The sequence below is a fragment of the Triticum urartu genome, chromosome 6A (genome assembly GCF_056163025.1).
Source record: "Triticum urartu cultivar PI428250 chromosome 6A, HENAU_Tu73, whole genome shotgun sequence".
In the NCBI taxonomy this organism is placed as follows: Eukaryota; Viridiplantae; Streptophyta; class Magnoliopsida; order Poales; family Poaceae; genus Triticum; species Triticum urartu.
The window spans coordinates 22,783,298-22,809,672 of record NC_141878.1 but is presented as its reverse complement, the minus strand read 5'-3'; the positions used below and the strand labels follow the sequence as shown (position 1 = coordinate 22,809,672).

Sequence of the window (26,375 nt, the reverse complement as noted above, 5' to 3'; positions counted from 1 at the left end):
CAAATGTTTCAGACGTATGTTTCATTAAGTAGATATACCCATATCTGCTTAAGTCATCTGTGAAGGTGAGAAAACAACGATATCCGCCACGAGCCTCAACATTCATTGGACCACATACATCTGTATGTATGATTTCCAACAAATCTGTTGCTCTCTCCATAGTACTGGAGAACGGCGTTTTAGTCATCTTGCCCATGAGGCATGGTTCGCAAGTACCAAGTGATTCATAATCAAGTGGTTCCAAAAGTCCATTAGTATGGAGTTTCTTCATGCGCTTTACACCGATATGACCTAAATGGCAGTGCCACAAATAAGTTGCACTATCATTATCAACTCTGCATCTTTTGGCTTCAACATTATGAATATGTGTGTCACTACTATCAAGATTCAATAAGAATAGACCACTCTTCAAGGGTGCATGACCATAACAGATATTACTCATATAAATAGAACAAACATTATTCTCTGATTTAAATGAATAACCATCTCGCATCAAACAAGATCCAGATATAATGTTCATGCTTAACGCTGGCACCAAATAACAATTATTTAGGTATAATACTAATCCCGAAGGTAGATGTAGAGGTAGCGTGCCGACCGCGATCACATCAACTTTGGAACCATTTCCCACGCGCATCGTCACCTCGTGCTTAGCCAATCTTCGCTTAATCCGTAGCCCCTGTTTCGAGTTGCAAATATTAGCAACAGAACCAGTATCAAATACCCAGGTGCTACTGCAAGCATTAGTAAGGTACACATCAATAACATGTATATCACATATACCTTTGTTCACCTTGCCATCCTTCTTATCCGCCAAATACTTGGGGCAATTCCGCTTCCAGTGACCAGTTTGCTTGCAGTAGAAGCACTCAATTTCAGGCTTAGGTCCAGACTTGGGTTTCTTCTCTTGAGCAGCAACTTGCTTGCTGTTCTTCTTGAAGTTCCCCTTCTTCTTCCCTTTGCCCTTTTTCTTGAAACTAGTGGTCTTGTTGACCATCAACACTTGATGCTCCTTCTTGATTTCTACCTCCGCAGCCTTTAGCATTGCGAAGAGCTCGGGAATTGTCTTATCCATCCCTTGCATGTTATAGTTCATCACGAAGCTCTTGTAGCTTGGTGGCAGTGATTGGAGAATCCTGTCAATGACACTATCATCCGGAATATTAACTCCCAGTTGAATCAAGTGATTATTATACCCAGACATCTTGAGTATATGCTCACTGACAGAACTATTCTCCTCCATCTTGCAGCTATAGAACTTATTGGAGACTTCATATCTCTCAATCCGGGCATTTGCTTGAAATATTAACTTCAACTCCTGGAACATCTCATATGCTCCATGACGTTCAAAACGTCGTTGAAGACCCGGTTCTAAGCCGTAAAGCATGGCACACTGAACTATCGAGTAGTCATCAGCTTTGCTCTGCCAGACGTTCATAACATCTGGTGTTGCTCCTGCAGCAGGCCTGGCACCCAGCGGTGCTTCCAGGACGCAATTCTTCTGTGCAGCAATGAGGATAATCCTCAAGTTACGGACCCAGTCCGTGTAATTGCTACCATCATCTTTCAACTTTGCTTTCTCAAGGAACGCATTAAAATTTAACGGAACAACATCACGGGCCATCTATCTACAATCAACATAGACAAGCAAGATACTATCAGGTACTAAGTTCATGATAAATTTAAGTTAAATTAATCATATTACTTAAGAACTCCCACTTAGATAGACATCCCTCTAATCCTCTAAGTGATCACGTGATCCAAATCAACTAAACCATGTCCGATCATCACGTGAGATGGAGTAGTTTCAATGGTGAACATCACTATGTTGATCATATCTACTATATGATTCACGCTCGACCTTTCGGTCTCCGTGTTCCGAGGCCATATCTGTTATATGCTAGGCTCGTCAAGTTTAACCTGAGTATTCCGCGTGTGCAACTGTTTTGCACCCGTTGTATTTGAATGTAGAGCCTATCACACCCGATCATCACGTGGTGTCTCAGCATGAAGAACTTTCGCAGCGGTGCATACTCAGGGAGAACACTTATACTTTGATAATTTAGTGAGGGATCATCTTATAATGCTACCGTCAATCAAAGCAATATAAGATGCATAAAAGATAAACATCACATGCAATCAATATAAGTGATATGATATGGCCATCATCATCTTGTGCTTGTGATCTCCATCTCCGAAGCACCTCCATGATCACCATCGTCACCGGCGCGACACCTTGATCTCCATCGTAGCATCGTTGTCGTCTCGTCAATCTTATGCTTCTACGACTATCGCTACCGCTTAGTGATAAAGTAAAGCATTACAAGGCGATTGCATTGCATACAATAAAGCGACAACCATATGGCTCCTGCCAGTTGCCGATAACTCGGTTACAAAACATGATCATCTCATACAATAAAATTTAGCATCATGTCTTGACCATATCACAACACAACATGCCCTGCAAAAACAAGTTAGATGTCTTCTACTTTGTTGTTGCAAGTTTTACGTGGCTGCTACGGGCTTAGCAAGAACCATTCTTACCTACGCTTCAAAAACCACAACGATAGTTTGTCAAGTTGGTGCTGTTTTAACCTTCGCAAGGACCGGGCGTAGCCACACTCGGTTCAACTAAACTTGGAGAAACTGACACCCGCCACCCACCTGTGTGCAAAGCACGTCGGTAGAACCAGTCTCGCGTAAGCGCATGCGTAATGTCGGTCCGGGCCGCTTCATCCAACAATACCGCCGAACCAAAGTATGACATGCTGCTAAGCAGTATGACTTATATCGCCCACAACTGACTTGTGTTCTACTCGTGCATATGACATCTACGCATAAAACCTGGCTCGGATGCCACTGTTGGGGAACGTAGTAATTTCAAAAGATTTCCTATGCACACACAAGATCATGGTGATGCATAGCAACGAGAGGGGAGAGTTTTGTCCACGTACCCTCGTACACCGAAAGCGGAAGCGTTAGCACAGCGCGATTGATGTAGTCGTATGTCTTCACGATCCGACCGATCAAGTACCGAACGCACGGCACCTCCGACTTCAGCACACGTTCAGCCCGATGACGTCCCTCGAACTCCGATCCAGCCGAGTGTTGAGGGAGAGTTTCGTCAGCGACGGCGTGGTGACAATGTTGATGTTCTACCGACGCAGGGCTTCGCCTAAGCACCGCTACAGTATTATCAAGGTGGACTATGGTGGAGGGGGGCACCGCACACGGCTAAAAGATCAACTTGATCAATTGTTGTATCTCGGGGGTGCCCCCTGCCCCCGTATATAAAGGAGCAAGGGGGTGCGGCCGGCCATAGGAGGAGGCGCGCCGGAGGAGTCCTACTCCCACCAGGAGTAGGACTCCCCCCTCCCCCCCCCCCCCCCGCCGCCCTTTCCTAGTTGGATTAGGACTAGGGAGGGAGAAGGAGTGGAGGAGAAGGAAGGAAGGGGGGCGCCGCCCCCCTCTCCTTGTCCTATTCGGACTAGGGGGAGGGGCGCGCGGCCAGCCCTTGCCTCCTCTCCTATCTTCCACCTAGGCCCACTAAGGCCCATTAAGTTCCCGGGGGGGTTCCGGTAACCTCCCGGTACTCCGGTAAAATCTCGATTTCACCCGGAACACTTCCGATATCCAAACATAGGCTTCCAATATATCAATCTTCATGTCTCGACCATTTCGAGACTCCTCGTCATGTCCGTGATCACATCCGGGACTCCGAACAACCTTCGGTACATCAAAAGATATAAACTCATAATATAACTGTCATCGAAACGTTAAGCGTGCGGACCCTACGGGTTCGAGAACTATGTAGACATGACCGAGACACGTCTCCGGTCAATAACCAATAGCGGAACCTGGATGCTCATATTGGCTCCTACATATTCTACGAAGATCTTTATCGGTCAGACCGCATAACAACATACGTCATTCCCTTTGTCATCGGTATGTTACTTGCCCGAGATTCGATCGTCGGTATCTCAATACCTAGTTCAATCTCGTTACCGGCAAGTCTCTTTACTCATCCGTAATACATCATCCCGCAACTTACTCATTAGTTGCAATGCTTAAGTGATGTGCATTACCGAGAGGGCCCAGAGATACCTCTCCGACAATCGGAGTGACAAATCCTAATCTCGAAATACGCCAACCCAACATGTACCTTTGGAGACACCTATAGATCTCCTTTGTAATCACCCAGTTACGTTGTGACGTTTGGTAGCACACAAAGTGTTCCTCCAGCAAACAGGAGTTGCATAATCTCATAGTCATAGGAACATGTATAAGTCATGAAGAAAGCAATAGCAACATACTAAACGATCGGGTGCTAAGCTAACGGAATGGGTCATGTCAATCACATCATTCTCCTAATGATGTGATCCCGTTAATCAAATGATAACTCATGTCTATGACTAGGAAACATAACCATCTTTGATCAATAAGCTAGTCAAGTAGAGGCATACTAGTGACACTTTGTTTGTCTATGTATTCACACATGTATTATGTTTCCGGTTAATACAATTCTAGCATAAATAATGAACATTTATCATGATATAAGGAAATAGATAATAACTTTATTATTGCCTCTAGGGCATATTTCCCTCACAACCAAGAGCCTAAGCTTGGGGATGCCCCGGATGGCATCCCCTCTTTCGTCTTCGTTCATCGGTAACTTTACTTGAAGCTATATTTTTATTCACCACATGATATGTGTTTTGCTTGGAGCGTCATTTTATTTTCTTTAGCTTTGCTTGCTGTTTGAATCAAATACCAAGATCTGAAATTATTAAATGGGAGAGTCTTCACTTAGTTGTATAATTATTTAACTACTCATTGATCTTCACTCATATCTTTTTGGAGTAGTTTGTCGTTTGACCTAGTGCTTCACTTATATCTTTTAGAGCACAATGGTGGTTTTATTTTGAAGAAATAGATGAACTCTCATGCTTAACTTATATTATTTTGAGTCTTAAATAGCATGGTGATTTGCTTAATCCTAATATGCTAGGTATTCAAGATTAGTAAAAACTTTCTTATGAGTGTGTTGAATACTAAGAGAAGTTTGATGATTGATGATTGTTTTGAGATATGAAGATGGTGATATTAGAGTCATGCTAGTTGAGTAGTTGTGAATTTGAGAAATACTTGTGTTAAAGTTTGTGATTCCCATAGCATGCACGTATGGTGAACCATTATGTCATGAAGTCGGAGCATGATTTATTTATTGATTGTCTTCCTTATGAGTGGCGGTCGGGGACGAGCGATGGTCTTTTCCTACCAATCTATCCCCCTAGGAGCATGCGCGTAATACTTTGCTTTGATAAATTGTATATTTTCACAATAAGTATATGAGTTCTTTATGACTAATGTTGAGTCCATGGATTATACGCACTTTCTTCCTTCCACCATTGCTAGCCTCTCTAATACCGCGCACTTTTCGCCGGTATCATACACCCACCATATCCTTCCTCAAAACAGCCACCATACCTACCTATCATGGCATTTCCATAGCCATTCCGAGATATATTGCCATGCAATTTTCCACCATTCCGTTTATTATGACACGCTCCATCATTGTCATATTGCTTTGCATGATCGTGTAGTTGACATTGTATTTGTGGCAAAGCCACCGTTCATAATTCTTTCATACATGTCACTCTTGATTCATTGCACATCCCGGTACACCGCCGGAGGCATTCATATAGAGTCATATTTTGTTCTAAGAATTGAGTTGTAATCCATGAGTTGTAAGTAAATAAAAGTGTGATGATCTTCATTTTTAGAGCATTGTCCCAGTGAGGAAAGGATGATGGAGACTATGATTCCCCCACAAGTCGGGATGAGACTCCGGACTAAAAAAAGAGGCCATAAAAAAAGAGAAAAGGCCCAAATAAAAAAATAAAAAATAATGAAAAAAATGAGAGAAGGGACAATGCTATTATCCTTTTACCACACTTGTGCTTCAAAGTAGCACCGTGATCTTCATAATAGAGAGTCTCTCATTTTGTCACTTTCATATACTAATGGAAATTTTTCATTATAGAACTTGGCTTGTATATTCTAATGATGTGCTTCCTCAAATGCCCTAGGTCTTCGTGAGCAAGCAAGTTGGATGCACACCCGCTTAGTTTCTTTTGTTGAGCTTTCATATACTTATAGCTCTAAGTGCATCTGTTGCATGGCAATCCCTACTCACTCACATTGATATCTATTGATGGGCATTTCCATAACCCGTTCATACGCCTTGTTGATGTGAGACTATCTTCCCCTCTTTTTGTCTTCTCCACAACCACCATTCTATTCCACATATAGTGCTATATCCATGGCTCACGCTCATGTATTGCGTGAAGATTGAAAAAGTTTTGAAAATGTCAAAAGTATGAAACAATTGCTTGGCTTGTCATCGGGGTTGTGCATGATTTAAATACTTTGTGTGGTGAAAATAGAGCATAGTCAGACTATATGATTTTGTAGGGATAACTTTCTTTGGCCATGTTATTTTGAGAAGACATAATTGCTTTGTTAGTATGCTTGAAGTATTATTATTTTATGTCAATATGAACTTTTGTCTTGAATCTTTCAGATCTGAATATTCATACCACAGTTAAGAAGAATTACATTGAAATTATGCCAACTAGCATTCCACATCAAAAATTCTTTCTTTTATAATTTACCTACTCGAGGACGAGCAGGAATTAAGCTTGGGGATGCTGATACATCTCCAACGTATCTATAATTTTTGATTGTTCCATGTTATTATATTATATGTTTTGGATGTTTATGGGCTTTATTTTACACTTTTATATTACTTTTGGGACTAACCTATTGACCCAGAGCCCAGTGCCAGTTCCTGTTTTTCCCTTGTTTCAGTGTTTCGAAGAAAAGGAATACCAAACGGAGTCAGAATGGAATGAAACCAACTGGAGAAGTTATTTTGGAAGGAAAGCTACAGGAAAAACTTGGAGTGCACGTCAGGAAAGAAACGAGGGAGCCACGAGGCAGGGGGCGCGCCCTCCACCCTCGTGGGCCCCTCGTGGATCCCCTGACGTACTTCTTTCACCTATATATACCCATATACCCTAAAATGATCGGGGAACAGAATAGATCGGGAGTTCCGCCGCCGCAAGCCTCTGTAGCCACCAAAACTCAATCGGGACCCTGTTCCGGCACCCTGCCGGAGGGGGGAACCCTCACCGGTGGCCATCTTCATCATCCCTGCGCTCTCCGTGACGAGGAGGGAGTAGTTCACCCTCGGGGCTGAGGGTATGTACCAGTAGCTGTGTGTTTGATCTCTCTCTCTCTCTCCCGTGTTCTTGATTTGGCATGATCTTGATGTACCGCGAGCTTTGCTATTATAGTTGGATCTTATGATGCTTCTCCCCCTCTACTCTCTTGTAATAGATTGAGTTTCCCCTTTGAAGTTATCTTATCGGATTGAGTCTTTAAAGATTTGAGAACACTTGATGTATGTCTTGCCGTGCGTATCTGTGATGACAATGGGATATCACGTGATCCACTTGATGTATGTTTTGGTGATCAACTTGCGGGTTCCGCCCATGAACCTATGAATAGGGGTTGGCACACGTTTTCGTCGTGATTCTCCGATAGAAACTTTGGGGCACTCTTTGAGGTTCTATGTGTTGGTTGAATAGATGAATCTGAGATTTTGTGGTGCATATCGTATAATCATACCCACGGATACTTGAGGTGACATTAGAGTATCTAGGTGACATTAGGGTTTTGGTTGATTTGTATCTTAAGGTGTTATTCTAGTACGAACTCTAGGGCTGTTTGTGACACTTATAGGAATTGCCCAATGGATTGATTGGAAAGAATAACTTTGAGGTGGTTTCGTACCCTACCATAGTCTCTTCGTTTGTTCTCCGCTATTAGTGACATTGGAGTGACTCTTTGTTGCATGTTGAGGGATAGTTATATGATCCAATTATGTTATTATTGTCGAGAGAACTTGCACTAGTGAAAGTATGAACCCTGGGCCTTGTTTCCTAGCACTGAATACCGTTTACGCTCACTTTTATCGCTTGCTACCTTGCTGTTTTATATTTTCAGATTACAAAAACCTATATCTACCATCCATATTGCACTTGTATCACCATCTCTTCGCCAAACTAGTGCACCTATACAATTTACCATTGTATTGGGTGTGTTGGGGACACAAGAGACTCTTTGTTATTTGGTTGCAGGGTTGTTTGAGAGAGACCATCTTCATCCTACGCCTCCCACGGATTGATAAACCTTAGGTCATCCACTTGAGGGAAACTTGCTACTGTCCTACGAACCACTGCACTTGGAGGCCCAACAACGTCTACAAGAAGAAGGTTGTGTAGTAGACATCAGTAGGACAACAACAATCATACCATAGGCTAGCTTCTAGGGTTTAGACTCTACGATCTCGTGGTAGATCAACTCTTGTAATACTCATATCATCAAGATCAATCAAGCAGGAAGTAGGGTATTACCTCCATCGAGAGGGCCCGAACCTGGGTAAACATCGTGTCCCCCACCTCCTATTACCATCCGCCTTAGACGCATAGTTCGGGACCCCCTACCCGAGATCCGCCGGTTTTGACACCGATAAAGGGTACGTGGACACACTCTCCCCTCTCGTTGCTATGCATCACCATGATCCTGTGTGTGCGTAGGAAAATTTTGAAATTACTACGTTCCCCAACAGTGGCATCCGAGCCAGGTTTTATGAGTAGATGTTATATGCACGAGTAGAACACAAGTGAGTTGTGGGCGATACAAGTCATACTACTTACCAGCATGTCATACTTTGGTTCGGCGGTATTGTTGGATGAAGCGGCCCGGACCGACATTACGCGTACGCTTATGCGAGACTGGTTCTACCGACGTGCTTTGCACACAGGTGGTTGGCGGGTGTCATTTTCTCCAACTTTAGTTGAACCGAGTGTGGCTACGCCCAGTCCTTGAGAATGTTAAAACAACACTAACTTGACGAACTATCGTTGTGGTTTTGATGCGTAGGTAAGAACGGTTCTTGCTCAGCCCGTAGCAGCCACGTAAAACTTACAACAACAAAGTAGAGGACGTCTAACTTGTTTTTGCAGGGCATGTTGTGATGTGATATGGTCAAGGCATGATGCTATATTTTATTGTATGAGATGACCATGTTTTGTAACCGAGTTATCGGCAACTGGCAGGAGCCATATGGTTGTCGCTTTATTGTATGCAATGCAATCGCCCTGTAATTGCTTTACTTTATCACTAAGCGGTAGCGATAGTCGTAGAAGCAATAGTTGGTGAGACGACAATGATGCTACGATGGAGATCAAGGTGTCGCGCCGGTGACGATGGTGATCATGACGGTGCTTCGGAGATGGAGATCACAAGCACAAGATGATGATGGCCATATCATATCACTTATATTGATTGCATGTGATGTTTATCCTTTATGCATCTTATTTTGCTTTGATTGACAGTAGCATTATAAGATGATCTCTCACTAAATTTCAAGATAAAAAGTGTTCTCCTTGAGTATGCACCGTTGCCAAAGTTCGTCGTGCTGAGACACCACGTGATGATCGGGTGTGATAAGCTCTACGTTCATCTACAACGGATGCAAGCCAGTTTTGCACACGCAGAATACTCGGGTTAAACTTGACGAGCCTAGCATATGCAGATATGGCCTCGGAACACTGGAGACCGAAAGGTCGAGTGTGAATCATATAGTAGATATGATCAACATAGTGATGTTCACCATTGAAAACTACTCCATCTCATGTGATGATTGAACATGGTTTAGTTGATATGGTTCACGTGATCACTTAGATGATTAGAGGGATGTCTATCTAAGTGGGAATTCTTAAGTAATATGATTAATTGAACTTTAAATTTATCATGAACTTAGTCCTGGTAGTATTAGCATATCTATGTTGTAGATCAATGGCTCGCGTTTAGCTCCCCTATTTTATTTTTGATATGTTCCTAGAGAAAACTAAGTTGAAAGATGTTAGTAGCAATGATGCGGATTGGATCCGTGATCTGAGGATTATCCTCATTGCTGCACAGAAGAATTATATCCTTGATGCACCGCTAGGTGACGAACCTATTGCAGGAGCAGATGCAGACGTTATGAACGTTTGGCAAAGCTCGGTATGATGACTACTTGATAGTTTAGTGCACCATGCTTTACGGCTTAGAACCGGGACTTCAAAAATGTTTTGAACGTCACGGAGCATATAAGATGTTCCAAGAGTTGAAATTGGTATTTCATACTCATGCCCGTGTCGAGAGGTATGAGACCTCTGACATTACTTTTCCTACAAGATGGAGGAGAATAGCACAACCAGTGAGCATGTGCTCAGATTGTCTGAGTACTACAATCACTTGAATCAAGTGGGAGTTAATCTTCCAGATAAGATAGTGATTGACAGAGTTCTCTAGTCACTATCACCAAGTTACTAGAACTTCGTGATGAACTATAATATGCAAGGGATAATGGAAACAATTCCCAAGCTCTTCGTGATGCTGAAATCGACGAAGGTAGAAATCAAGAAAAGCATCAAGTGTTGATGGTTGACAAGACCACTAGTTTCAAGAAAAGGGCAAAGGGAAGAAGGGGAACTTCAAGAAGAACAGCAAGCAAGTTCCTGCTCAGGTGAAGAAGCCCAAGTTGGACCTAAGCCTGAGACTAAGTGCTTCTACTGCAAAGGGACTGGTCACTGGAAGCGGAATTGCCCCAAGTATTTGGCGGATAAGAAGGATGGCAAAGTGAACAAAAGTATATTTGATATACATGTTATTGATGTGTACTTTACTAGTGTTTATAGCAACCCCTCGGTATTTGATACTGGTTCAGTTGCTAAGAGTAGTAACTCAAAACGGGAGTTCTAGGATGAACAGAAACTAGTTAAGAGTGAGGTGACGATGTGTGTTGGAAGTAGTTCCAAGATTGATATGATCATCATCGCACACTCCCTATACTTTCGGGATTAGTGTTGAACCTAAATAAGTGTTATTTGGTGTTTGCGTTAAGCATGAATATGATTTGATCATGTTTATTGCAATACGGTTATTCATTTAAGTTAGAGAATAATTGTTGTTCTGTTTACATGAATAAAACCTTATATGGTCATACACCCAATGAAAATGGTTTGTTGGATCTCGATCGTGGTGATACACATTTTCATAATATTGAAGCCAAAAGATGCAAAATTAATAATGATAGTGCAAATTATTTGTGGCACTGCCGTTTAGATCATATTGGTGTAAAGCGCATGAAGAAACTCCATGCTAATGGAATTTTGGAATCACTTGATGCTTGCGAACCATGCCTCATGGGCAAGATGACTAAGACTCCGTTCTCCGGAACAATGGAGCAAGCAACAGATTTGTTGGAAATCATACATATTGATGTATGTGGTCCGATGAATATTGAGGCTCGCGGCGGGTATCATTATTTTCTGATCTTCACAAATGATTTGCGTAGATATGGGTATATCTACTTGATGAAACACAAGTCTGAAACATTTGAAAAGTTCAAAGAATTTCAGAGTGAAGTGGAGAATCATCGTAACAAAAATAAAAGTTTCTACAATATGATCGCAGAGGTAAAATATTTGAGTTACGAGTTTGGCCTTCAGTTAAAACAATGTGAAATAGTTTCACTACTCACGCCACCTGGAACACCACAGTGTAATGGTGTGTCCGAATGTCGTAATCGTACTTTATTAGATATGGTGCGATCTATGATGTCTCTTACTGATTTACCGCTATCGTTTTGGGGTTATGCACTAGAGACAGCTGCATTCACGTTAAATAGGGCACCATCTAAATCCGTTGAGACAACACCATATGAACTATGGTTTGGCAAGAAACCAAAGTTGTCGTTTCTTAAAAGTTTGGGGTTGTGATGCTTAGGTGAAAAAGCTTCATCCTGATAAGCTCAAACCCAAATCGGAGAAATGTATCTTCATAGGGTACCCAAAGGAGACAGTTGGGTACACCTTCTATCACAGATCCGAAGGCAAGACATTCCTTGCTAAAGATGGATCCTTTCTAGAGAAGGAGTTTCTCTCGAAAGAAGTGAGTGGGAGGAAAGTAGAACTTGATGAGGTAACTATACCTGCTCCCTTATTGGAAAGTAGTTCATCACAGAAATCTGTTCATGTGACTCCTACACCAATTAGTGAGGAAGCTAATGATGATGATCATGTAACTTTATATCAAGTTACTACCGAACCTCGTAGGTCAACCAGAGTGAGATCCGCACCAGAGTGGTACGGTAATCCTATTCTAGAGGTCATGTTACTTGACCATGACAAACCCACGAACTATGAGGAAGCGATGATGAGCCCAGATTCCGCGAAATGGCTTGAGGCCATGAAATCTGAGATGGGATCCATGTATGAGAACAAAGTGTGGACTTTGGTTGACTTGCCCGATGATCGGCAAGCCATAGAAAATAAATGGATCTTCAAGAGGAAGACAGACGATGATAGTAGTGTTGCTATCTACAAAGCTAGACTTGTCGAAAAAGGTTTTTGACAAAGCTCAAGGGGTTGACTACGATGAGATCTTCTCACTCGTAGCAATGCTTAAGTCTGTCTGAATCATGTTAGCAAATTGCAACATTTTATGAAACCTAGCAAATGGATGTAAAGACTACATTCCTGAATGGATTTCTAGAAGAAGAGTTGTATATGATGCAACCTGAAGGTTTTATCGATCCAAAGGATGCTAACAAAGTGTGCAAGCTCCAGTGATCCATCTATGGACTGGTGCAAGCATCTCGGAGTTGGAATATACGCTTTGATAAGTTGATCAAAACATATAGTTTTATACAGACTTGCGGTGAAGCCTGTATTTACAAGAAAGTGAGTGGGAGCACTACAGCATTTCTGATAAATATATGTGAATGACATATTGTTGATCAGAAATAATGTAGAATTTTCTGGAAAGCATACAGGAGTATTTAAAAGGAGATTTTCAAAGAAAGACCTCGGTGAAGCTGCTTACATATTGAGCATCAAGATCTATAGAGATAGATCAAGCCGCTTGATAAGTTTTTTCAATGAGTACATACCTTGACAAGATTTTGAAGTAGTTCAAAATGGAACAGTCAAAGAAAGAGTTCTTGCCTGTGTTACAAGGTGTGAAATTGAGTAAGACTCAAAGCCCGTCCACGACAGAAGATATAAAGAGAATGAAAGTCATTCCCTATGCCTCAGCCATAGGTTCTATAAAGTATGTCATGCTGTGTACCAGATCTATTGTATACCCTACACTGATTTTGGCAAGGGAGTACAATAGTGATCTAGGAGTAGATCACTGGACAGCGGTCAAAATTATCCTTAGTGGAATAAGGAAATATTTCTCGGTTATAGAGGTGATAAAGAGTTCATCGTAAAGAGTTACGTTGATACAAGCTTTGACACCGATCTGGATGACTCTAAGTCTCGATCTAGATACATATTGAAAGTGGGAGCCATTAGCTATAGTAGCTCCATGCAGAGCATTGTAGACATAGAAATTTGCAAAATACTTACGGATCTGAATGTGATAGACCCGTTGACTAAAATCATCTCACAAGCAAGACATGATCACACCTTAGTACTCTTTGGGTGTTAATCACATAGCGATGTGAACTAGATTACTGATTCTAGTAAACCCTTTGGGTGTTGGTCACATGTCGATGTGAACTATGGGTGTTAACCACATAAAGATGTGAACTATTGATGTTAAATCACATGGCGATGTGAACTAGATTATTGACTCTAGTGCAAGTGGGAGACTGAAGGAAATAAGTCCTAGAGGCAATAATAAAGTTATTATTTATTTCCTTATTTCATGATAAATGTTTATTATTCATGCTAGAATTGTATTAACCGGAAACTTGATACATGTGTGAATACATAGACAAAACAATGTGTCCCTAGTATGCCTCTACTTGACTAGCTTATTCATCAAAGATGGTTATGTTTCCTAGCCATAGACATGTGTTGTCATTTGATGAACGGGATCACATCATTAGGAGAATGATGTGATGGACGAGACCCATTTCGTTAGCTTAGCACTTGATCGTTTAGTTTACTGCTATTGCTTTCTCCATGACTTATACATGTTCCCATGACTATGAGATTATGCAACTCCCGAATACCGGAGGAACACTTTGTGTGCTACCAAACGTCACAACGTAACTGGGTGATTATAAAGGTGCTCTACAGGTGTCTCCGATGGTGTTCGTTGAGTTGGCATAGATCGAGAATAGGATTTGTCACTCCGATTGTCGGAGAGGTATCTCTGGGCCCTCTCGGTAATGCACATCATTATAAGCCTTGCAAGCAATGTGACTAATGAGTTAGTTACGGGATGATGCACTACAGAACGAGTAAAGAGACTTGCCGGTAACGAGATTGAGCTAGGTATTGAGATACCGACGATCGAATCTCGGGCAAGTAACATACCGATGACAAAGGGATCAACGTATGTTGTTATGCGGTTTGACCGATAAAGATCTTCGTAGAATATGTGGGAGCCAATATGAGCATCCAGGTTCCGCTATTGGTTATTGACCGGAGACGTGTCTCGGTCATGTCTACATAGTTCTCGAACCCGTAGGGTCCGCACGCTTAACGTTGGGTGACGATTTGTATTATGAGTTTATGTGTTTTGATGCACCGAAGGCAGTTCGGAGACCCAGATGAGATCGGGGACATGACGAGGAGTCTCGAAATGGCCGAGACGTAAAGATCGATATATTGGACGACTATATTCGGACATCGGAAAGGTTCCGAGTGGTTCGGGTATTTTTCGGAGTACAGGAGAGTTACGGGAATTCGCCGGGGAGTATATGGGCCTTATTGGGCTTTAGGGGAAAGAGAGAGGAGAGGCTGCGCCCCCCCCCCAAGGCTTAGTCCGAATTGGACTAGGGAGAGGGGCGGCGCCCCCTCCTTCCTTCTCTTCTCTTTTCCCTTTCCTTCTCTCCTACTCCTATAAGGGCTCCTAGTTCTACTAGGAAAAGGGGAATCCTACTCCCGGTGGGAGGGAGTAGGACTCCCCTAGGACGCGCCATAGAGAGGGCCGGCCCTCCCCCTCCTCCACTCCTTTATATACGGGGAGGGGGGCACCCCTTGGACACACAACAATTGATCTCTTGATCTCTTAGCCGTGTGCGGTGCTCCCCTCCACCATAATCCACCTCGATCATATCGTAGCGGTGCTTAGGGGAAGCCCTGCGTCGGTAGCAACATCATCACCGTCATCACGCTGTCGTGCTGACGGAACTCTCCCGTGAAGCTCTGCTGGATCGGAGTTCGCGGGACGTCATCGAGCTGAACGTGTGCTGAACTCGGAGGTGCCGTACGTTCGGTACTTGGATCGGTCGGATCGTGAAGACGCACGACTACATCAACCGCGTTGTGCTAACGCTTCCGCTTTCGGTCTACGAGGGTACGTGGACACACTCTCCCCTCTCGTTGCTATGCATCACCATGATCCTGTGTGTGCGTAGGAAAATTTTAAAATTACTACGTTCCCCAACATCGTTATGCATAGTATGTACTTAATTATTTGACTATCTTTCACTGTAGATACATCTTAGATGCAAGAGAGCTCCCTGTCATGTCAGTGTGGGACAAAATTAGATCACAATTAATGCACAGGCTTTATTCAAAGAGAAAGCTATACAAAAATGGTCGGGAAAGATAGCTCCTAAAGCTAGAGAAAAATTGAGGAAAAACACTGAATTTGCTGCCAACTGTCAAGTTGAAACATCAGGCATGGGTGTTTTTGGAGTACTTTCCAATGAGAGGAATTATGTGGTGGAGCTAAACCTTAGAGCATGTACTTGCAGAAGACGGCAGCTCATAGGTATCCTATGTAGCCATGCAATAGCTTGTTGCAGAAGTGAAAGGATTCCACCCGAGAGCTTGGTCTCGAGCTGCTACTCACTTGAAACATATATGGAAGCATACGGAGGTCCAATCTTTCCTTTGAGAGATAAAGATGATTGGACCTATGTAGATGCAACTCCAATTATACCACCTCTGTATGAAAAAGTTGCTGGAAGAAGGAAGAAGAATTGAAGGAAGCAACCAGAGGAGAGTGCAGATGGCACTAGACTGAGTAAACATGGAGCTATAATGCATTGTGGGTATTGCAGAGTAGCAGGGCATAACAGAGGTGGTTGTGCTCAGCTGAAAGCAGCTATACTTAGTGAAAATGGAGTGGCAAGGGAGCATGGTGCAGACTGCAGAGCATCATGCAACACAGCAGCATGAAGCAGAAGAAGCAGCAGAGCAACATGTAGGAGAGGAGGATGCGGCAGTAGAGGAGCATGGTGCAGAGCAACATGCAGCAGAGCACCATATAGGAGAGGAGCATGCAGCAGCAAAGGAACATGCAGTAGCACAAAAAGGTCAGCTGAAAAATATTGTAGATAAATGAAGTTCACTTTATATAACTGAAATTCACTGTATTTATAACTGAATTTCACTGCATATAGCTGAATATCACTATATATAACTGAATATTTATGAATATTTTTAAGGCAAAAGCTTCAGGGGGAGGAAAATAAAACCTAGCACCAAAGTAAAGGAGCAGGTTGAGCAGCTTATGGAGATGGCCAAAAGGAAAAAAAAATCAAAGAGTGTGATTGATGAAAACGGTGATGTTGATTACCCTGTTATACTCACTGTAAGTTCACTCAAATGTGCTATAAATAAATATAATTTATTTGATTAGTTCTCTGACATGCCATTTGTTCACTATGTAGCACATTTAGAACAGACTAATTAGGCCACAACTAGACCCTGAAAATCAGAAGGATTGCCTGGTTCACATTCTCCATAGAGAGGTACAACTTGGAGGTCATACTTTCCTGCATTTTCTTGAGCACATTGAGTTTTCCTACAATTAAAATGTTCTTATGTTACATAGGGGCCAGCAAGGGGTATTCCTGTGACGGTGCATCCAATTCCAGAAAAAAATGCCTTTGTTGCACGGCATAGAGCAACCATGCCTGCACCAAGGTGTCTAGTTGTCAAACACAGCATGGAGAGCTCTAGGCAGAGGAGGTTGTTGTCTGGCGTCATGGTGACGTCGATGGCTGAGTGGCCAGACAAGGTAGAAGCCTCAATATGACCTGAAGACGGACTTGTGGAAGATGGCGGCGACGACACACGAGTGTGTCTGACCGGATTGTGTCCCAGACCCGGTATGTGGCTCGGCTGGGGCTTCCGAATATGTTTCGGCTTCCGGCTTTTGATGTTAGGCTTAGGTGAGTGGTTTGGGTAGTGGCCCAGCTAGCACCCCTTCATCATTTTGAATAGGAGTAGCGGCATGTGTTGCCAAGATGGTGGATTCAGGCACATTGTTGTAATACATTGTAAGATCCTCGAGAATAATTAATAAAGTGGCCGTATGCATCTCCCAGATGCAGAGGCCGGGGGTCATCCTCCTTTTCTAAAAAAATTAAAAAAAAAGGCAGAGGTGGGGCAGCTAGGGGGAGAGGAAGACGTGGAGCAGCAACGAGAACCAGGGCAGCAACGAGAACACAGCAGCCTGTCATCCAGTTGCGACTCCTGGTTGCATTGCCTACGAGGTATGAGAAATTAATCACAATTTATGCTTACCAGCAGTTAAACAAGTCATGCCACCAAGATACCTGAACTTTGGGTCTTTGTTGTTGCAGATGAAAACGGCGGCACAGGGTCATGGAACTGCTTGTGCCTCTCCGACAAGGCCCTTCAGGAAGAAGAACATGCTGTGGTGCACAGCGGGAGTTGCTTCACTTCCTGTAACTGCACATCTGGTACATAGAATTCTTTTCTATTGATTCAGACATACATACTATGGATACTGAAATGTGTTGTGGTTATGTCTGACTGTCTGACTGTCTGAATTCTGCCTGCTTCAACCTTGCAGGAAGTTCTGAACAAGGGAGGAAGCATTTCTCCAGCAAAACAGTCATTGCAACTGTCCTGGTATGTGTGGTTCTCACCACTGTTGCTTTCGTCGGCACCCCAAAGACGCTCTCTCGCAGCGTTTCCGGATGCACTCTTTCGACAAGTACGCCAGCTGGAGCAGCAGATCGAACCTCGTCTTCCCCAACTGAAACCCAAACCAGGCTCAGTGTCATCAAAGGCAAGGAGAACATCTTGTATCATTTGTCTGAATTGCTTCAGAATTGTATTCAGGAAGGAGACCTGGTTCTTGTTTCAACTCTGATTTTATTTTGTCACGGCGCAGGGTTTTTGTGCAGCTGCCCACTCATCTGCCGGAGCGAAGACTCGTCCTACGCATAGTTGGAACAAGCGACCGGAAAATTCTCCAACGAACAACTCATTGGCGTCGGCGGGACGAGCAAGGTTTACCGAGACCAGCTCATGGACAGCAAAGTCATCGCCGTGAAGAAGCTTCGGGCCCTCGGAAGTGCGGAAGAAGACTATGAGTTCCTGTCAGAGGTATCGCAAATCATGCTCTGTTTTACTCTGTCAAGTCTGAACTCTGAACTTTTGCAAAAATAAAAAGTCCGAACTCTGAAAAAGAGAACATCCATGCTCCATGACCATTGATTTCAGTTGCTGTTGCGGCTGAACCACTGCCACGTGGTGCCGCTGCTGTGGTACTGCTCGGAGCGGCAGGGACGGGCGGACGGCAGCTGGTGTTCGAGTGCATGACCAACGGCAATAGGAAGCCCATGGACCGGGCGAGGGGCCTCAAGTACCTTCACCGAGACATCAAGTCCACCAACATCACGGACCGGTTCAGGGCCAGGATCACGGACCTTGGCATGGCCAAGTGCCTGATGAACGACGGCGTGACGAGCTGCTCCAAGTCCGACGTGTTCAGCTTCGGCGTGGTGGTCCTGGAGCTCATCACGGGCCGGCAGCCGGTGCACAAGAGGGGCGGCTCCGGCGCCGGCGGCGTGGGCGCGGACGAGAGCCTGGTGATGTGGGCGACGTCGCGGCTGCGGGACAGCAGACTGCTGGTGGCGGAGCTGCCGGAGCCGGCGCTGAAGGGCGTGTTCCCGCCCGAGGAGATGCAGATCATGGCGCACCTGGCAAGGGAGTGCCTGCAGTGGGACCCCGAGGCCAAGCCCACCATGACCGAGGTCGTCCGCCGCCGCCTCAGCTGGCTTCGTCCCGGGGTTCCGTGCCGAGAGGCCACAGGAATGCTCGGTGTGGCAGGGCGGCGACCACCTGCACGGAGGGGGCGCCTTCGTATCGGGCGAGGTCGCGGTCAACATCGGCATGCCGGTGACGATGGGACGGAGCTGGCGGTCGGCGGAGCCGCGGCTGGAGACGTCCACGCAGCCGACGACGGCGACGAGCCTCTACAGGTGAAAGGTGGTAGAAGAGTTAGAGGCCAAGCAGGTGACCGAGCCCATGGGAGCGCCCTGGCCGACCCGTGCTCGCGGCGGTGCGCCGTGGAGGTGCGACCCGTGCTCATGCACGCCGCCGGCAAGGCTCCGGTGCAGCTGTCATGCATGCACGCTAGGTACTCTGACATAATGCGTGAGAGAGACTAGTGAGAGGGAGAGAAAGACTAGTCAACCTGTACACGTGGCTTGCTTTCTTCGCCAAGTCAGCCTGACAGGTGGGTCCCACCCATTAGTTTAGCTGTTAGACACAGCCCAACTTCGAAGCAGTGTGATTTGTCACACACTTGCCGTGGAAGCGATGGTTTTTTATGATTTTCGGCAAAAGAGGTGATTTTGGAGTACCCTATCCATAAATAAATGTGGTGATTTTCAGCAATTTGCTCTACGGCTTATCCCATGGAACATGGGAGCCAGTGTTGAAGAAAAAAAAGTTCTCATCTACCCAAGACGATTGGCTATACGGAGACAATCCCCTCTTGGTATCAAAAACCATTTATAACGGGCGAAACCATGACACCCAACTGGTTCTCAGAATCATACGTTGGACTGTCTATTCCTTTTTTCTATGATGACACCAATAAAAGATGTGTGCGTAGACTGAATCATGGCCTTCCCTTAAAAGGAAGCGCTTGGTTCGGTGATGCCAAGACTTGACTAAGCCAATGAAGAGTTTATTAATTCATGTTTAATACGTTTGCAAGCCGAGGATCGAGATGTGTTAGTGTAGCGCAACCACCATCCGAGAACCACAGCCCTTCTCACAAATTGGCGTAATGGATGGGCTGCAAGGGAATGAGGTGTCATAAGCACATGAATAACAACCTAGCAATATGGGGCATAAATGAAAATATGCAGCAACGAATCCAAAAAGGCATACAAAAAACATATGGCTTATTCATGTCGGCAAACGATGGAAGTTGTGGCTTGCGTTGAGCTCTAGTTTTCTCCAGGAACAAGTGTGGTTGTCTCACGGAACGGATTCACGGGAAGGATCTTCTTTGAATGGAAGAGCTATATGAAGAAGAATGACATGGTGCCCTTTTTCAGGACGTGGAATTATTATGAAGGTGAGAGCATTGGAAGGGGCTCTTCGAATGAAGATCGTGGGCTTTGGAATCACGTGGATCGGAGTTGTGAGCAAATAGTTATAGAGGTTTTCGTTGACGGTTTTTTTTTGTCCACAAAAAGAATAAAATGATTCGCGTGCAGGGCCGTATTGGTTTTTTTTTTTTTGAGGTGAAGCCGTATTGGTAGGAAAGCGGCGAGGCGCAGGCGCTGCTGGGCCGCGAGTGCTGGGACGGCCCAACTGCGCTGCAGGCGACCGACGAAGGCGAACCCCCTTGAGTACGCTTTCCCTCGGGGAAGGCGAACCCACGGGAGGTACGTTTTCCCGCGGGTTTGAGCAAGGCGTCGTCTGCCTCGCGCCGGACGGCGGAGGCGACGCCGACGACGATTGCCGACGATTGCAGGCACCAAAAGGGACGACCAGAACACCGGCGTGTTCAGGGGAGACATCCGCGTCAGATGGGTGTGGATTTGGTCCTCAGAGAGCTCGAGATCGAGCGGAGCTTCGGCGGCGACGGCGATGATGGATATGGCGGCACGCCTGTGGTTTGGAGGTCTTCTCCTCCTCCTGCAGCTCCTCCTCCTCCTGCAGCCGCCTGTGGTTTGGAGGTCTTCTCCTCCTCCTCCTGCAGCTCCTCCTTGTGATCCTCCTCCGAGGACGGCGATGAGTCCATGGACGTCCCACGGCTTCTTGTTCCAGCTGACAGAGGTGGACTACTGCTGCTGTCCTGCTCCTTCTGCTCCAGCTTCTTGGCTACGGCCTCCAATCCTATCTCTGCGGCTTGCAAGCCGAGGTCAGCTACCCTGTCCCCGACGGTGCCCGCTGCGCGCCGCCGAGCACGCCCTGGAAAGTTAAGGTCGTTAGCATCATAAACAACATAAATTGTACATCATAAACAACTATTGCAGAAGTGTCATTACTGTCTTTGCGGCGCTTCCGGACCCACACGAGAGCATCAGCCACCGCTGCGGAGGACACGAAAACAACAGCCTCAAGTGGGCCATGAGACAGAACCCACCGCAGAACCGACCAAACGATCTGCACATACGCCGGCAGCTCATTCTTCAGAGCAGGAGCAGGCGGCGAAGGTGACAATGGCGCTGGAGGCGGGAGAGAACCAGCAGCAGAGGGCAGCACAAAGGCTCCATCATCCTACCCCTGGGGTTCTGAATTCAACAGTGTATCACATGGTTATATTCTGAATTCAAGGCTGCTGGGAACCTAAGTTGAAGACAGTGCGAGCAGAGCTGCAAATAAAGGAGTTTGATGCTTACATACCGTCTCTATGTGAGAAGCACCTGGGCAGAGGGTGGAGTCCTCCACACCTCCTGTGAAGGAGGTGTGCGTCCTTCCTCGAGATCGGGGAAAGTTCGACCTTAAGTTCCTGCAGGAAGCTGCAGAAGCACCTGCGGCTCTCTGCAGCGGCTAGGAATGGAGTACAGCACGACGGCGTCACCTTGACTTCCTCACCGTCCAAAGAATTGACACAGTTGACAGCGACATCCCACGCGAGCTTGCTCGCATCACAGGATCCTAATATTTCATATGGTAAGTAACGTTTTTTCGTTCATGTGAAACTCTGAAATCAAATCGCAATAAAGGCAGTGCGTTGATCAAAGTACCAGCAACTTCTTTCTGGATGCGGCGATGAGATGCGGAGCCAGCTTGGGGGATGGTGGTCTGGGTAATGTGTGCTTCCTGGCCTGCAAACATCATTTTGAAAGATAAACAACATCTCAATTAGCCATCTACGATAATGTGGTTGTACTAATGTTGTTACAAGTGTATCCTGGAAGCAGAACTTGTGCACTATTGCAAATTCAGAAATCTGCATGCACATCACAAACAAGGGACAGGCATGACATCCCATCCTTGCGCTCCTGTTTGGATGGGATGTGTGGCATCGCAATTGCAAACGGGCGTGTGGCCAGAACAGAGGCATTAATTCAACCCCCGTCGTCGGAATCTATCTACCGAAACAGCCTTTGCTGCAATATACCAATAAATTAGCAGAGTACGTCTGGGCATTCAGAAACTACTGTGAAATGCGCTTCAGATGAACAACACAACTACACAAGCATCAATTACGATCAAACACGCGGGGCTCATCGAGGAACTAACAATATGCATCGGTACAGAACGGCGGCCAATTGAAGAACCATCAATTACAATCAAACACGCGACCCTCAGTGAATTAATAATATGCACACCTGACTGAATTCGACCATTCGAACAGGTCGTCGGCCGCGGGATGGGATGGGACTCACAGAGGGCGTGCAGGTCGTCGGCCGCGGGAAGCTGGCCGCCGCAGTCGCGTACAGCTGCAGCAGTCCCCCTCCATGTAGCCTGCGCGCTGGAGGTCGGGGTCGTGCACCGCCGCGCACAGGCAGGGCAGCGCGTCGTCCCGCGGGACGGATCCCAGCAGTGCGTTGCAGCAGCCTGCCGTCGGAAGCAAGGGATCGCAGGAGAGAAGCACATGCGCTGCGACGAACGATGCCGGGCAGCTGGGCTCGAGCGCGAGCCCCCACGCTGCAGCGGCAGGGAGCGGCGGGGGTGGGGAGGCGACGGCGGTCCCGGAGAGCGGAGCTCCTACTGCGGAGGGGGCGCGGGGAGCGTCTACGGCGAGGGGCGCAAGGGCGGTGGCGAGGAGGAGAGCCATGGCGTCGCCATTTGCTGGTGGTGGTGGGGTGGGCGCGGCTGGAGAGGGGAGGGGAGGGGATTTGGGGAAATTTCTGGATTTGGGTGGGGGTCGGGGGTGGGGGAGGGGAGTGATTTGAGTTTGAATATTACGCGGACCAAGAGCGGTGGGATAAAACCCCCACGACCCTTTTGGGCATCCTCATCTCTCTCTCTCCCTCTCTCTGTCGATTCCTTCTTGATTTGCACGATTTTCGTCCGAATAGCCACTAAATACCATATAACCGAGCCCTAGGCGGTAATAGCATTCAAATTCGGTCATGTGATAGACTAAATCCTACCACATCGCGGCTTCGAGTGGAGATGCCTTCCGGCCTGCCGTTGACGGTCGTCGTTTCCCCAAATTTCAGGTGGAGGAGGGGCGGAGTGAGCAACTGGTGTAAGAAAGGGAGGATCGGGCGTGAGGCGGCAATGCTATGACATGCCATGTTCATTGGGGCAAGCTCCATTCCACGACCATAGAAGACGGCGGATCGAAGCCGGTAACACACGCATCAACTCTTCGGCCAACCTCGGGCGAAGATCATCTCTTTGGTTTTCTCTCTATTCTTCCCCCCTCTGTCGATTCCTCCCTAATTTGCGCGACTTCAGGCTGAATAGCCACCAAATACCACATATCCAACCTAGGAGGCAATAACATCCAGACCCGACCATATGATGACTAAATCCTACCGCATCGCAGCTTGGAGTGGAGGCGCCTTCCGGCCTGCTATTGACGGTCATTGGAGGTTGGTTTTCCTATATTTTGTTGAATGAGGTAGTGGAAGGAAGGGAGACTAGGGCGTGGGGTGGCGTACAACTTGCTACGGTGGGCCATGGACTTCGTTCGTCGGGGCAAGCTTCATTCTGCAAGCATAGAAGACAGCGGATCGAAGCCCGCAACGCATGCATCAAGGGTATACCGTTACCTCTTTTAAAATATCTATTGATTAGGGTTTAGTCCATATTATTAGTAGTTAGGGTTTGATTAGCATGTGTCACCAGTTAGTAGTTAGGCTTTGAGTCGTGTAGTTATGGTCTGATTAGTTTATATATTGGTCACCAGTTCAGTTAAGTGTGCGGTATGCAGTAGATGCAACAAATGCAGCAGTGATAGATAAATTGGAGTGTAGAGTACTTAAATTATTGGTTCAGTGTGATCGATGGCAATGTGGAATTGTTTGGCATGTGAAAAGTTTGCGATGATTTTGATTGTGTACTATGGCCCTGGTAATGTCCGATACAATGAGTTGGGGGTTGATCAGAGTTAGATAAATGTTGCCAGTTGAGACTACCAAAGCTAGAAAGAGTGGACATTAGGCAGTTGTAATACTGGTTGACAACAAGTTTTGGGTTGGATCCTAATGAGTCCTCTGTCAGTATTTAGTGGGCCAGACGATGTAAAAATGAGGAGAATATGGTTGGCCTGCTTAAGGAATTGCAGAGAATGGATGATTCACACCTATGCATTAGTTATTCTTGTCGTGAAGGAGGAGAATATGCTAGAAGGCAACAAGGGTATGAATCCGGCCATGGCAGTCAACCGACTAATGAGATTGATCCATTTGAGTCACAACCAGTGGATATTAGTCATTCCGAGGAAGAATCAGATTACATGTCACATATTTTTAGTGTTCATGAAGCAGGGCAGATCGGTTGACAATATTTGTTGGTAGTGGTTTGACTGACAGGGATGAGGAGGGGGAGGAGATGGAGAGGTTGATGAAAGAGGGGGCGAGGATGGATTAGCGGATGATCTAAATTCAGATAATTTTGAGGAAGATGAAGGTGAATCTGAGGACGACGTGGAGGTGTTGATTCCTTCTTCATGGAATGAGAACATATCCAACGGCCTGACATTGAACGATGGCCATGATTTGCATGGCAGTATTATCAGAACCAAGTCTAGATAGGGGCTATGTATGCTAGAAAGAGGAAGAAAAATTGAAAAATATGGTGACGCAGTGAACTATATCCATTGATGAGTGACATTTTTACACTCATTCACCCATGTTTAAACTGAGATATTTCATTTAAAAAGAAATATTTGCTCCGATATTGCTACTAATGACTAATGAATGCAAAGGATTCCACAAATTCTCTTTTTTTTTAGGGAATTGATAGTAGGAGAGAACTATACAAGGTTACAAACTCAAGGGAAACCACCCACTGGCCTCACCACCAGAGGGGGTGTGAAAACTCAACACCTACTCAAATTTTTTGGGATGATGTGTTCACGTAGAACCGTGTTTACAAGAGGGGAGACTATAGTAAGCAAAGCCAAAACCCGCGTGGTCAGATCAAAATGTGGCCCAGTATGTGAGGAAGGCCACCCTATGAGCAGCTTTGATCCTATGTTGTAGTAGTCCCAAATCCTCTTTGAAGCGTGCGCGCCAGGACCCAAAAGTGGGATTGATCCCTCTAAAGTGCTTGTTGTTTCTTTATTTCCACAAACTCCATGCAGCCGTCAAGAAAACTTCAATGAAGAAAGGGTTAGGCCAGGTTGTTCGTGCATTTTGTAGAGCATTCAATCTGTCATCAAAGCCCGGCCACTGAATATGCAGTGTGTCCCAACATCTCTTGCTGAACTGGCACGTAAACACCATGTGATCCACAGTTTCAATGTTCTGTCCGCAGAGGAGACAAGTGAAGTCATTATCGATGTTGTAGTGCCTTCTACGGAGCATGTTACGTGTGTTGAGCCTGTCATGGAACAGCAACCATCCGAAAACTTTGATGTTCATAGTACAGCTGGATTTCCAGAGATGCCGAAAAGCAGGGTGTGTGTTTGCATCACGGAAATAGTTGGTGTAGTAATCTTTAGGTCGGAACTCAGCCGCACCCCAGATGTACTGCCATATATCAGTGAGAGACGCGGAGGGGGGAAGCCTGGCTGATTCCTCCTGTATATCTCGTATCTCTTGAAGAGCCTGAGGGGAAACTAGGAGTTGAAAGGTTTCATGCAGAGCTGTGGAGGCCCAGCAGTCAGCGACAGTCATATCTTCATGTGTGGCAAAGGAGAAGGCACGAGGATGCGAGGTTTCCAGTACATCATGGGACCAGAGATCTTTCCAGAGCAGCACAGTCGAGCCGTCCACAAGTTGCACCTTCGAGATCCCTCTATAGATTGGTGTAAGCTTGAGAATGTCTCTCCACCAGAAGGAGCCCACCGAATCCGCAGCATGTGGCACTTGATCAGTATAGTGAGTATCCCAGGTCATGTTAACCCAAGGCACGTCTCGTTTGTTGAAAAAATTATGCAGA

The 26,375-nt window shown here is 45.7% G+C and overlaps 1 protein-coding gene and 2 pseudogenes across 2 annotated transcripts; 2 read left to right on the top strand and 1 right to left on the bottom strand.

The window, feature by feature from the left end:
* The first annotated feature begins 15,606 nt into the window (after positions 1-15,606).
* On the top strand, positions 15,607-17,127 carry LOC147963414 (uncharacterized; annotated as a pseudogene).
* Positions 17,128-17,202: 75 nt separating this feature from the next.
* On the top strand, positions 17,203-19,331 carry LOC147963413 (receptor-like serine/threonine-protein kinase NCRK; annotated as a pseudogene).
* A 1,809-nt stretch (positions 19,332-21,140) lies between these two features.
* LOC125553414 (uncharacterized) lies at positions 21,141-23,163 on the bottom strand. Of its 2 annotated transcripts, none has more exons than XM_087529452.1 (5): positions 22,646-23,163; positions 22,058-22,138; positions 21,714-21,968; positions 21,356-21,601; positions 21,141-21,278 (listed from the first exon to the last, which is right to left on the bottom strand). In XM_087529452.1, exons 1-4 carry the CDS (start codon positions 22,911-22,913, stop codon positions 21,588-21,590), a joined length of 618 nt encoding a protein of 205 aa, XP_087385578.1. In that variant the 5' UTR covers positions 22,914-23,163; the 3' UTR covers positions 21,141-21,278; positions 21,356-21,587. The 2 variants fall into 2 exon arrangements, with proteins under 2 accessions (XP_087385578.1, XP_048573155.2); XM_048717198.2 differs by having other exon boundaries at positions 22,703-23,163.
* Positions 23,164-26,375: the final 3,212 nt, after the last annotated feature.

Bases quoted from the DNA above. Each gene is read 5' to 3' on its own strand.
- LOC125553414 (XM_087529452.1), bottom strand. From the start codon at position 22,913: ATGTGCTTCTCTCCTGCGATCCCTTGCTTCCGACGGCAGGCTGCTGCA. The intron at 22,139-22,645 runs GTGTGCATATTA...TGATGTTTGCAG, and splicing joins GAATGGTCGAATTCAGTCAG to GCCAGGAAGCACACATTACC. The intron at 21,969-22,057 runs GTACTTTGATCA...ATGAAATATTAG, and splicing joins CATCCAGAAAGAAGTTGCTG to GATCCTGTGATGCGAGCAAG.